The 13,574-nt window shown below is 36.7% G+C and overlaps 1 protein-coding gene across 1 annotated transcript in view; it reads left to right on the top strand.

Annotated features, from left to right (window-relative positions):
* GABRB3 (gamma-aminobutyric acid type A receptor subunit beta3) overlaps nt 1–13,574 on the top strand; it is a 416,113-nt gene that overhangs the window by 127,688 nt on the left and 274,851 nt on the right. The window contains exon 2 of the mRNA XM_070053326.1: nt 4,143–4,190. Coding sequence (XP_069909427.1) covers nt 4,143–4,190 — 48 coding nt within the window. The remainder of the gene's footprint in view (nt 1–4,142; nt 4,191–13,574) is intronic.

The raw sequence follows: 13,574 nt of genomic DNA, 5'->3' as shown, positions 1-13,574 counted from the left end.
TTTCTAATTTACACAAATATTTTATCATCAATTCTTTGAATACTTATAAATATTTTAGTGCCTATATCTGTAGTTGTTCTGTTTTTCTGATATTGATTTTTAATGTAAGTCTAACATGTTCAGAGAATGTCATTTGGAATTTGCTAAACTGTCATATTATTGAGAATATGAAAAGAATGTGTTTTCTGCCTGTTTTGAGTGAAGTGTTTTATAAATTTCACTTAGATCCAGTTGGTGAAGGTGATGTTGAGTTCTACATCTTTACTGATTGTCTATTCATTTTATCATCACAAAAGGAGTCTTAAAGCCTCCATCACAATTCATTGCAGATGTATTCTTCATTTTTGCTTCATGAATTTTGGAGTTCAGTTGTTAAGTGTATACATACTTACAATGATTCTTTCTTCTTGATGAACAGACTGTTTTATCATTATGTCATGTTCCTTTTTATTATTAGAAACTTCCTTTGCTCCAAAATTTACTTTATCTGATATTAATAAAACCACTTCAGTTGCATTCGATTGCTGTTTGTGTGTGTCATGTTACATCCTTTCATTTTAAACTTATGTCTTTAAAGTGAACTTCTTATAGGCATGTTATAGTGGGGAGTTGTTTTACTATTGTTCTACTCTAATGAACTATTTTTAAAATTGGTGTCATTTGACCATTTACACTTAATGTAAATATTGAAATGTTGAATATAGCTCTATTATTTTGTTGTATTTTTCTTTTTGTCTACCACTGTTATTCCATTTCTCCTTTCTAGCCTCCTATAGGATTATGAGAATTTTTTAAAGATTTATTTATGCATTTGAAAGAGAGGAGACATAGAGATAGCAATAAATGTATATATATATATATATATATAGAGAGAGAGAGAGAGAGAGAGAGCGCTTCTATATGCTGGTTTACTCCTCAAATGGCTGTATCAGCCAGGTCTGGGCCATGTCAAAGCCAGGAGCCAGAAATATCATTCTGGTCTCCCACATGGGTGGTAGGGGTCCCAGCACTTGGACCATCTTCTGCTGCCTCCTCAGGAGCATTAGAGGGAGATGTATCACAAGTGGAGCTGCCAGGACTAGAATTTGCACTTTGATATAGGATGCCTGTTTTATAAGAGGTAGTGTAACACACTACTCCACAAGGCCTGCCCCTGGAACGTTTTTTGTATTCTATTTTAATTGATATTCTAATTTTAAATATACTTCTTCGTATAGATCACTTAGTGACTGCTCTGTGGACTACAATACCCACAGTGAATTTTTGGAAGTCCAAGAGCAAAAATTGTACCAATTCAAGTAGAACACAGCTGTCTTTATAGGTCCCTTTAACTTCATTTGTTTTTGGTGTATTTGTCTTATTTTTTACATATTATGCAAGCCCATTGAATCCACAATATTTCTAATTTAATTCTAGGAGCTTATTCTCATTACAGTTGTGGTCAATTATGTGATCAATAAGGATCACAATTTATTCACTGTACTTCAGACACTTTTTATTATCCAGATCTTGCCACTGTACATATAAGTCCTACTTTTCTATGTATTCCTCTGTGCTGTTGTTTCCTTATCCTTTGTTCCTGCTTATGAGGCTGCTTCAATATGTTCTTCCAGATTACTCACTTATTTTTATGTCATTTAAAAATTAGTTATTCATTTTAGCATGTTTTACTAGCACAATTATATATTTTATAACTATTATCAGATTTGAAAAATGTTAATTTATTCAATAGTTAGGTTGTACTAGTACATGGATATATAAAGGTATGTAATATTAAATGTTTTTATATGAGATAAAATATAACAGGTTATCATTTTAAAGGCAAGTTGATAATCTTTCATGTTGTATTATTAGTCTGTAATTTATTTTTAAAACAATTTGATTTTTTAAAAAACATTTTTAAAAAGTCTTAAGTAGTTTTAAAATTGTTAATATATAGTTATATAAATCAATGAATAATTGATACTTAGTACAGTAATAGAAAAACATGGAGGGGCTGTGCAGTAGTACACTGAGTTGAGCCACTGCCTGTCATGCTAGCATCACTTCTGTGTGCCAGTTCAAGTCATGGCTGCTCCACTTCCTGGGAAGACAACAGGTACTTGGGCCCTGCTACCCATGTGGGAGACCCAGAATGAATTCCAGGCTTCCATCTTAAGCCTGGTCTGCCTCAGTCCCAGCCATTGTGGCCATTTGGTGAGTGAACCAGCAGATGGACTCTCTCTCTCTCTCTCTCTCTCTCTCTCTCTCCCTCTCTTAAAGATTTATTTTATTTATTTGAAAGAGTTACAGAGAGAGAAAGGGAGAGAGAGTGAGAGAGAGAGCTCTTCTCTCCACTGTTCTACTCCCCAAATGGCCACAACAGCTGGAGAAGAGCTGATCCAAAGCTAGAAGCCAGAAGTCAGGAGCCAAGAGCTTCCTCTGGGTCTCCCATGTAGGCGCAAGGGCCCAAGGACCTGGGCTATCTCCCATTGCTTTCCCAGGCACGTTAGTAGGGAACTGGATAGGAAGTAGAGCAGCCAGGACTTGAACCAGCGCCCATATGGGATGCTGGTGCTGCATGCTGGGGCCCTAACCCACTTTGCCACATGTCTCTCTCTCTCTCTGTCTCTCTGTCTCTATCTTGTGGACTTGCCAGGCATGTGTAGGGCAACTGTTCCTGGGATTAGTCATGTTTCTGCACATTTTGGGATCTTAGGCACTGATTCTTTCTGCTGTGGACTATCTTCCAATGATAGCAGCAGTCTTGAGAAATAGAAATAGTGTCAGTCAAAAGCAAAGGTTGACTTGACTTGTTTGTAATCTCAGAAAACAAGGTAGCTTCTCTTCATGGAGCAAAGGACGAGCACGCTTACTATCTGATACAAAGGATTCAGAATTCATGAACTCAGAGATCCTCATTTGAATTGCAACCAATGAATGTTCAGGTTCTTCTAGAGCTCTTTTTATCATGTGTGAAGTTGTACTAAAACTCTGGCTATGGCTCTTACCAAGAGTAGCAAAGAGTGCTTTCTTTGATCCTGGAGTCTCAGATCTTCTGCCAGTGTCCATAAAATTCTGAGATTAAATTTTTGGCTTGCAAGACAGACAGATACCAATCATGAAGTTATGACAAAGAGAAGGAACATTAATTCCCTTATTTTGATAAGTATACAATGTATAAATATATTCAAATGTCATACTATATACCATAAATATGTATAATTATTGTTAATCAAAAAATTTTGTCTTCAGGTTCCTTTTTACTTTGTTCATTTTCCATGCTACTAACGTTCTATTCCCTCTTTGCTATATTTATTTTGCTTATTTCATTTCTTGTTTCATCTTTTTCAATAACTTTGCTTCATATGGGAAATGTCTAATATTTTCTTTTTAATTCTGGATGTACTTCTTAGATATTCAGTAATGCTGTTTGTGAGCTCATGTTCTGCTGAGGTTGCAGCTACTCTGGCTGGTGACTGGTACAAAAGGAAGGCTAGTGGCCAGCCTCAGGTTGTGTCCTTTCACATCAGTAACACATATATTTTCACTTTCAATTATGGTTTTACTGCCTTCAGTTATGGAATTTTTTCCATTGTTTTCTCTGCATTATTTTCTTATCTTAAATGAGATTAACTATGGAAAAGACAATACCTTAGTCATCACTGCTTAATTATTTTATTGTTGCTATGGTATGATGATGAAGAAGATGAAGAGGATGACCTCCTTTTCCAAATTATAGCTTGCTTTTTTTTCTCATTAGCAACTTTGGACTTTGTATAGCTTCTGTTTTCTTACAAATCTGATGGTTAATGTCTTCCATGGCTCAAAGTTCAATAAAAAATGTATTCTCTCCAAAAAGAATTTTTTTTGCCAACCTACTTAATATGATTTGTCTCAAGTAATTTTCTATATTATTACTTTCTTCTGTTGTTTGTCATTGAATATACAACTATCTGAATTTATATTTTTATTGTTTATTTTCTATCTTCTCTCCAAAAATTTAAACAGTGATTGAATAACCCTTATAGCTACTGTTAGAGTTGGTTGGTGGAGGCATTTCACTATGTAGACACCATTTGAGAACATGATGATTACAGGAACGTCAGACCTTAGCAATAAATTTGAAGCTTATATTTTTTATTCTTTGTATCTTTTTTTAGGAATGCCGTCAAAGAACATGGAAAACTTTATGCCATTTATGAAACCAGGTGAGTCCATAATACTTGTACATGTCAAGGAAGGGCTTTCACTTCGTGGTGCTACAAGTACTAATAGTAATTGTAGTACAAGCCTATAACGTACCTTACTCTACATAGCTTCTGTTGGAGACATCTTCCAAAATTATTTTAAGGGAGCCAGAATTGTGGTGTAGTGGGTAAAGCCACTGCCTGTGATGCCAGCATCTCTTATGGGTGCTGGTTTGTGTCCCAGCTGCTCCACTTCCAATCCAGCTCCCTGCTAATGCATCTTGTAAAGCGGTAGAGGATGACCCAAGTGCTTGAGTCTCCTGCTACCCCTGTGGAAGATCTGGACAAAGCTTCTGACTGCTGGTTTTGGCCTGGCTCAGCCTTGGCCATTGCGTCTATCTGGAGAGTGAATCAGCAGGTAGAAAGATCTCTTTTTTGTCTCTGCCTCTCACTCTGTAACTCTGACTTTCAAATAAATACATAAATATTTTTTTTAAAAAACACTAAAATGATCATAAGAGATACATAGATACAATAATAATAATTAGGAGATAATATAACCTTAGATTGTTTTGTATATTTTGATATGATTTTAAATAACATTTTTGTTGAATTCTAAAAGGGCCTCTGATTCCAAAACTTAGTATATACAAGTTTAAAGCAGGTTCAGCACTAGAAGAAGCTTCAGAAATCTCCATCTTACATACTTGGGAAGGTAGCTCAGAAATGTAGGCTTGCCCAAGGTCACACAGTTACTCAGAGGCAGAATCAGGAAAAGAACTCAGTACTTACTTTTTTTTTTTTTTTGACAGGCAGAGTGGACAGTGAGAGAGAGACAGACAGAAAGATTTTGCCGTTGGTTCACCCTCCAAATGGCCACCATGGCCAGTGCACTGCAGCCGGCGCACTGTGCTGATCTTATGGCAGGAGCCAGGTACTTATCCTGGTCTCCCATGGGGTGCAGGGCACAAGCACTTGGGCCATCCTCCACTGCACTCCCTTGGCACAGCAGAGAGCTGGCCTGGAAGAGGGGCAACCGGGACAGAATCCGGAGCCCCGACCGGGACTAGAACCTGGTATGCCGGCGCCGCAAGGTGGAGGATTAGTCTACTGAGCCACGGCGCCGGCCAGAACTCAGGACTTACTTTTATCACCATGCTTTCACTTTGCTCCATGTAGTCTGGCACACACAACACCGACTAATGAGTCTGTGTACACACATATCATGTTCTCCAGCTGACATTATCTTGGAGAGAGATGATTCTGACAATAAAATCTTGCAGAAAATTCTTTGAAGCCACATACTTGAAGGAAATTAATTATCTTTAAAAACATTCTAAAGAATCATTCACAACGCAACTTCACATTGCTGTAGATTCCACCACTCCTAGCCTTCAAATTCCATCAGGTAGCATCCCAGGCAAGTTCATCTTCCTCTGGTCCCACTATCTGTGAATATTTAAAACATAATTCTTTCCTTCTCCCTTTCCATGTACCCAGATTCTAAGTACTGCAATCTAAAATATGAGTTGTTCTTTATGTGTGACAGAATGAATTATCTCATATTAAACATAATTTGTTAAATGTACTCTATTAATACAGATAATTCATTCTTAAGTATAATTAATAAATATTATTAAACATGTTTTAAAATAGTATATCATTTATTATATATAGATGATGTTATTTACTCATCCAAATATTTCCTTTAGATGAATTATTAAAAACAGAATTTTATGGTAAAAGAGTAGGCCCACTTCCAGATGTTTTTATTAATATATGAGCCTTTATGGAAGTATGTGCTAATCCTAACTATGATGCCCAGGTATTCACAAATAAACACACCCATATAAGCACCAACCTGATCAGGACACAGAGAATTAGAAGCATCTCATAAGCTTCACACCATCCTGCTCTTCACTCCTCTCTCCTCTTTACCAAGACAAACATTCTGATCTCTCTCACTACATGGCTTAGGTTGGGTTCACGACAAGCAAGGTTCTTCCCAAGATCTGGATTGATTTGTGCATGATTTATTGGGGGGATGTCTATCAAGCAAAAGTTGACAGTGAAAAACATGTAGGATATGACAGGTGAAGAAAATGGAAGATGATTTGTTTTTGAGAGGTCCAGGTTTGACCTGATCCCATAGGCACTCTGTAATGTGAATTACAGAACAAATGTCATCCACATGGAGGCCTAGAGGTGACACAGCTGCATCAGTGGAATTAGCAAAGGATTTCCTCTGAAGGAGGGGCATCTCCAGGTTAGGCAGCAGCTGAGCAATCTTATGAAAAGGGGCAGGCTTACCTGATGAGCAGCCAACCCCGCATGGGGAGAAGAAAGGAAATAAAACACCAGTACCACAGGTGATGGTCCACACTTCACACCACACACATGCTCACCTTAGGTTCACTCTGTCTGGCCACAGTTGGTTAAGGACTGTGAATGTTCATTATTTACTGGCAAGATTTCCAGAACAGGATTTGGGACAAACTTTAGCCTGCAGAGTTGCAGTTGTTCCAAAGCCCATGACTGATTATGAATCATTTCCCTGCTCCAGCCTTCCTTGTGAATTGCCCTCTGCTAACTCAGACAAAGGGGGATGATCAACACTCTTGTCCCTGAGGAGTCCGAGTTTTTGAATATCATAGTCCTATCTACCAATTTTTGCTGTCATTGCCAATTAACTGTTAAAACCTGGCATGTGAGATGCTCCAATGGATCATCTGGAAGTCAAACACATTGCTCTTCATAATGATGTTGGTTATTCCCTTGAGAATACAATAATTCCATTCTTTGCCAGTTGGTTTAGTGCAAACAGAATTCCAATGTGACGAAGTAGCAACTCTACTTTATGTTTATTGAAGTTACTAATGTGTCCATTTGTGGAACAGTCCCTTCTCTGGAAACCAGAACATGAACACTCAAAATATTGACTTTTAAAAATTATTAACTACAGTCCATAGTTTACATTAGGGCTCACGTTTATGTCATACTCTATAGGTTTAACAAATATATGACTACAACATCCTAAGAATACTTTCACGATCCTAAAAATGCCCTTTTCTCAACATATTTATCCCTCTCTCACTCTCAGCATGATTGCTGGATTGAATAGTAACATTATGCTTAGTTTTTAAAGAAACTGCCAAACGGTCCTCCAAAGTGTCTATACCATTATGGCTGTCAACCAGGAATGAATGAGATTTCCAGTTGTCCCACATCCCACCCAGCATTCGGTACTCTCTATTTTGCATTTAACCTTCCTTTCTAATAGATGTGTGGTGATATCTCATTATCACTTTAATTGTATCTTGGGCATCTTTTCACATGCTTGTTTGTCAGATGTGTATCTTCTTTGATGAAGGAGGATCTATGCAATCTTTTGCCAATTTTTAATTGAGCAATTTATTTCTCTGCTGTTGAATTTAAAGAATTGTGTGTTTATGGGTGTGTATGTATATTGGATTGACAAAAGTATCAGATATATTTTAGTAAAGTTTTCTCACAACATGTGACTTGTCTTTTCAATGTGTTAAAAATGTGTTAAAAAATATCTTCCACAGGGCAGAAGTTTTAATTTTAATGATGTCCAGTTTCTCATTTTCTTCTTCAATGGAATGTGCTTTTTGTGTTGCATCTAAAAAGTCAGCACCAAATATAAGGTTACCTATATTTCCTCCTTATATTTCCTCCTATATTTCTTCCTATGTCATCTTACTTTTTCTTTCTAAAGATTTTTATTTATTTGGAAGTCACTTACAGAGATGGGGAAGAGAGAGAGAGAGAAAGAGAAAGAGAGAGAGAGAGAGAGAGAGAGAGATCTTCCATCTACTGTTTCACTCCCTAGATGGCTGCAACAGCCCCAGCTGTGCCAGGCTAAAGCCAGATGCCAGGATCTTTTTACAGTTCTTCCACATGGGTGGCAGAAGATCAGAAACAGGGGCCATCTTCCACTGCTCTTTCCAGGCCTTCAGCAGGAACTGGATTGGAAGTTGAGCAGCCAAGACATGAACTGGTGCCCATATGGGATACCAGTGTCTCAGTTGTCAGCTTTACCCACTATGTCACAACACTGGCCCCTATGTTATTTTCTAAGATTCATACTTATACAGTTTAGATTAGGTCAATGGTCCATTTTCAATTAAACTTTTTGAGAAGTATAAGGCTGGTCTCTCTCGCTATTTATTGAAAGGACTATCATTTCTGTATTGAATCATCCTTACTCTTTCATCAAAGATCTGTTGACTACATTTATGCATTTGTATGACTGTTTATTCTGTATCCTAAGTACATTGGTCTATTCTTTCACCAATATCATACTCTCTTGAATACATAGCTTAACAGTACATCTTGAAGTTGAATAATGTCTGTCCTCTGCCTTTGTTCTTGTTTAGTCTTGTGTTGGTTATTTTGAATCTTTCGCCTTCCCATATAACTCCAGATTCAGTTTGTCAATTTTCCCAACATAATTTGCTAGAATTTTGATTGTTAAAGTGTTGAGTCTATAGATCAAATTAGAAAGAACTGACATCTTAAAAATACTGAAGTTTCTTATTTATAGCAAGTGGAAATTAGGTCATCTTTGGTCTTTTTCATCAAGGATGTAGTTTTGTGATTTTCTCATCTAGAGCATGTACATATTTGTCATACTTTATCTCTAAGTATTTCAAATTTATTTGAAGAATCTAATACATTTTAAATATCCTATTCTTTCATTGATTACCACAGAAATTGTAATACACATTGTTTTATTAGAGTTTAACATAAATTATTATTTTCTTCTTCATAGATAATTATTATTCTTAACTTCAATTACACATTCATTTTAAAGTCCATTAGTTATTAGGATTTTACTAGTATTGGTACTATTTTTTTATAAAAAGATTGAGAGGCAGAGATACAGAAAGAGAGAAGGAGAGACACAGAGAGAGGTCTTCCATCCACTGGTTCACTCCTTAAATGGCTGCAGTGGCCGAAACTGGGACAATCTGAAGTCAGAAGCCAGGAGCTTCTTCTGAGTCTCCCTTGTGGGTGCAGAGGCCCAAGCACTTGGACCATCTTCCAATCCAGACCAATAGGAGACAGCTGGATCAGAAGAGGAGCAGCTGGGATATGCACTGGTGCCCATAAGGGATGCTGGCACCACAGGTGGAGGCTTAACCTACTATGCACAGTGATGACCCCTAGTAGGATGTTTATATATTCAGTATTCAGTTCGATTAACCATAATGTAGCTCCTAATTGTTTCCTACATTGCCATGGTTCCTAGAGAATTGTAATCTGTCAACTGAAAGAATGCCTTTTAGTTTGTCTTTAGGCAAGTGTTCCATCAATAATTTCTGTAAGTTTGTTTTTGTCTGATACGTACTTTTGCTTGAAAAGTGAAGAACACTTTCCATGAAAATAGGATTCTTTGTTGGCATTTATTTCCTCTCATCACTTTAAAGATGCCATTTCACTGTCTTTGTTCACCTGTTCGTATTGATAAATTTAGTGTCAGTTTTACTGTGGCTCTTTGGAGTTACTTTGTCCATTGTGGGAATGCATTTACAATGCATTTCCAAAAGTTTTACTGTGATGTATTTAAGTAAATTTTTGTTTTTATTGAAATTGCTTTAGTTTCGTAGTTATTTTTTAATGAATCTGTGACTTCATCTATTTGTTACTATTTTTTCTTTTCTTGCTGATTTTAGAAATTTCCTAGCTATTCATATATTGCCTTCATGTAACCATATCTGCTTTTCCCTTTTGGAACTTTAATTATGAGTTTTTTCTCTGACTTTACCATGGCCTAAGTCTTTTATTCTTTTTTGTGTTTATCCATACATTTTTTCTTTCTGCCTTCCCCTAGTTATTCTTTTTGATCTATCTTCCAAGTAACTATATCTGTCTTTACATGTATCCTAGCTGTTGTGGTACCCATAGTTTCCATTCTTTGCTTGGCATTGCATTCTAGACTTCTCATTTAATTATATTGTATAAATTTTGATTCTCTGAAACTTCTCCCATCTTGCTCTCTATGTCTGAAGTACATTAAAAAAAATGTTAAAGTTTCTATGTCACAACTCCAATATCTGGATCACTACATATTTTTATTATATTACATTATATTATATTTTATTATTTATATTGCTTCTTTATATTGGTACATTTTATAAAATTGCATAAATGAGATACACATGTTTTAAAATATAAATGTACTAAATCAGTACTGTTCAAACTTATTATGAAGATGGAAATACTGTATATGCATACTGTATAATATGGTAGCTACTAGTCATGTATAGTTTTTGATACTTCAAATAAACCTAGTGTAACTGAGGAAATAATTTTTAATATTATTTGTTTTTAATAAAGTTAATGTAAATACTTACATGATGCTTGTGGCTATTATATTGGACAGCAGAATTTTAGATTTTATTTTGTTGGAATTGTGCTTTAAATGGCACACTCTACTTGATATTTTTTCCACAAGAGACAATATTCATCAGCTCCTTGGAGGTATCAATAAGAGGAGATCACCTTAATGCAAAGATGCGTGGAGCTGAGTTTCATTATTCCTTTGTTCATTATCTGGTTTACACCGTCTCTTAGTTTGTGTTCCTCAAGACTCACAAATGAATTCTAGTGTTTGACCTGAGTCTCTCCACTTTGCCTGGCTCTAAATGCCAGTTTTATGTCCTCAGAATAGTGAGCACCCTGGTAGATTTCTTCCCTGTTAATACCTCCTGGAAGCACAGCCTCTCTCCCTCTTGACCTGTGCTGCTTAGCAGTTGGTAGAAACCTTAGAACGAAGAACAGGTAAAAGTGTTGGTAGCTTTCCTATGGTTGTCTCTCTTCCAGAACTAGGTATGTCAGGTACTGACTGGTAGCTTGGGTCCTAAGCTCTTATTTCATAAACCTGCAAAAATGTCTCAGCCTCATTGCTCTCTGTCCAGCTTCACAGCCTCAGCTTCTCCATGGCCATGAATCCTCTGTTGTGCCACTTTAAGACAGACACCAGATAAAAATGAGTAATTTCCCTGAGAGATGTAGGGACACATGTAGTGGCACACAAAAGTGATACAGAGAATGGGAAGTGCTAATAAAATGTATGTCATTAAACCAGTTACCACAGTAGGCCATTAGGGTTGAATCCATAAGAGAAAATTTAGAAAGTGATGCAAGACACCTTATCTTAGACCTATCATATTCAATAATTGGAGAATCTAGTGCATTTTATTTATTTATTTATTTATTTATTTTGACTGACAGGTCTAAGGTATATATTTTGAAATATAATTTATAGTAGAAATCCCACATTGTTATGCTTCATTTTAAAAAAATTTTTCCCCAAAGAAACCTTTTATTTAAGGAATACAAAATTCATGCATTTATAAGTATGACTTTAGGAATATAGTGATTCTTCCTACCATACCTGTCCTCCCACCCATACTCCCACCCGTACTCCTCCTCCTCTCCCATTTCCAGTCCTATTCTCCACTAAGATCCATTTTTATTAACTTTATACACAGAAGACTAACTCTATACTAAGTAAAGGGTTCAATAATTTGCACAAAAAAAAAAAAAATCTGTTACTCAACAGTCAAGACAAGGGCTGTTCAAAGTCATTGCATATTGAAGTTAATTTCAGTTCTTTTTTTTTTTTAGAAACTTAATTGACTTTAAAGAAGCATCCAAGAATGATACATCTTTTGCAAGCACCTAAACATGAATATTAATACAACTCTTTAAGGATGCAAGCACTTAAACATGATTATAATATAACTCTTCCTTCATGGGAAGTTAGTACATAGTGACTCCTGCTGTAAATTTAACAATTAACACTCTTTTGTATGACATCAGTTATCACCCAAAGCTCTTGACATGAACTGCCTAGGCTATGGAAGCCTTTTGAATCCACAATCTCCATCAGTTTTTAGACAAGGCCATAAGCAAACTGGGAGTTCTCTCCTCCCTTCAGAGAAAAGGACTTCCTTTGATGATCACTTCTTTCCATTGGGGTCTCACCCACTGAAGTCCTTCATGTAGGACATTTTTTGCCAGTGTCTTGGCTTTCTATGCCTTAAATACTCTTGGGGCTTTTCAGGCAGACAATAATGCCTTAAGGGCTGATTTTGAGGTCAGAGTGCTACTTAAAGTGATTGTCATTCTGTGAGTCTGCTGTGTGGACTGTTTCCCACGTTGGAGCATTACTCCTTTTGAATTCTATTATTATTACCAGACTTAATCTTATCCATATGATCACTTTGAAACTTAAGAGGTATTTTTACCACCCAGCTTAAGGAGATCTGGGGTCCAATGGCAAATTTTTAAACTGTATGCTTATAAGTAAGTCCATAGGAATGTATGCAGGACTATACAAGTTTACAGTTATAAACTTTGTACACTTTGTAATTACAACTTTAGGAAAGTAGTTATTCTTCCCACTGTGCCTGCCCACCCACTCATCTTCCTCCTCCCTCTCTTATTCCCATTCATATTTTTAAATGAGATCTATTTTCAATTGGCTTTTTACACATGTGTTTAATTATGTTAAGAAGGAGTTCAACAACCAGTATGAAAAAAAAAAAAAAAACTGTTCCTCAATAGTCAAGACAAGGGCTGTTCTAAAATTGTCAACTGTGGACTGCTACAGATTGCCTTTTAGGTGTTCTATTAGCTATCACAGGTCAGGGAGAACATACGGTATTTGCACCTTTGGGACTGGCTTATTTCACTAAGCATGTTTCCCTGTTTCATCCATTTGTAGCAAATGAAACTTTTTTTGTTTACCACTATGTAGTATTCCATGGTGTACATATCCCATAATTTCTTTATACAGTCTTCCGTTGAAGGGCATTTGGGTTGATTCCATGTCTTAGCTATTGTGAATTGAGCTGCAATAAAGATGGGGTGCATATAACTCTCATATGCTGATTTCATTTCCCTTGGGTAAATTCCCAGGAGTGGGATAGATGGGTCATATGGTAGTTCTACATTCAGGTTTCTGCGGTGTCTCCATACTGTTTTCCATAGTGGCTTTATAAGTTTACATTCCCACAGTGGATTAGGGTACCTTTTCCCCACATCCTTACCAGTATTTTTTGTTTGTTGTTTTAATTTGAAAGCCATTCTATTCTAACTGGGATGAGGAGAAACCTCATTGTGATTTTGATTTGCATTTCACTGATGGCTAGTGATCCTGAGCATTTTTTCATGTGTCTGTTGGCCATTTGGATTTCCTCTTTTGAAAAATGTTTAGGCTGGAGCCATGGCTCACTAGGCTAATCCTCCGCCTAGCGGCGCTGGCACACCGGGTTCTAGTCCCAGTCGGGGTGCCGGAGTCTGTCCCGGTTGCCCCTCTTCCAGGCCAGCTCTCTGCTGTGGCCAGGGAGTGCAGTGGAGGATGGCCCAAGT

Source organism: Oryctolagus cuniculus, chromosome 12 (genome assembly GCF_964237555.1).
Source record: "Oryctolagus cuniculus chromosome 12, mOryCun1.1, whole genome shotgun sequence".
Taxonomy (NCBI): domain Eukaryota; kingdom Metazoa; phylum Chordata; class Mammalia; order Lagomorpha; family Leporidae; genus Oryctolagus; species Oryctolagus cuniculus.
The sequence above is the reverse complement of the archived record's forward strand: the minus strand, read 5'-3'. Positions and strand labels throughout refer to the sequence as shown.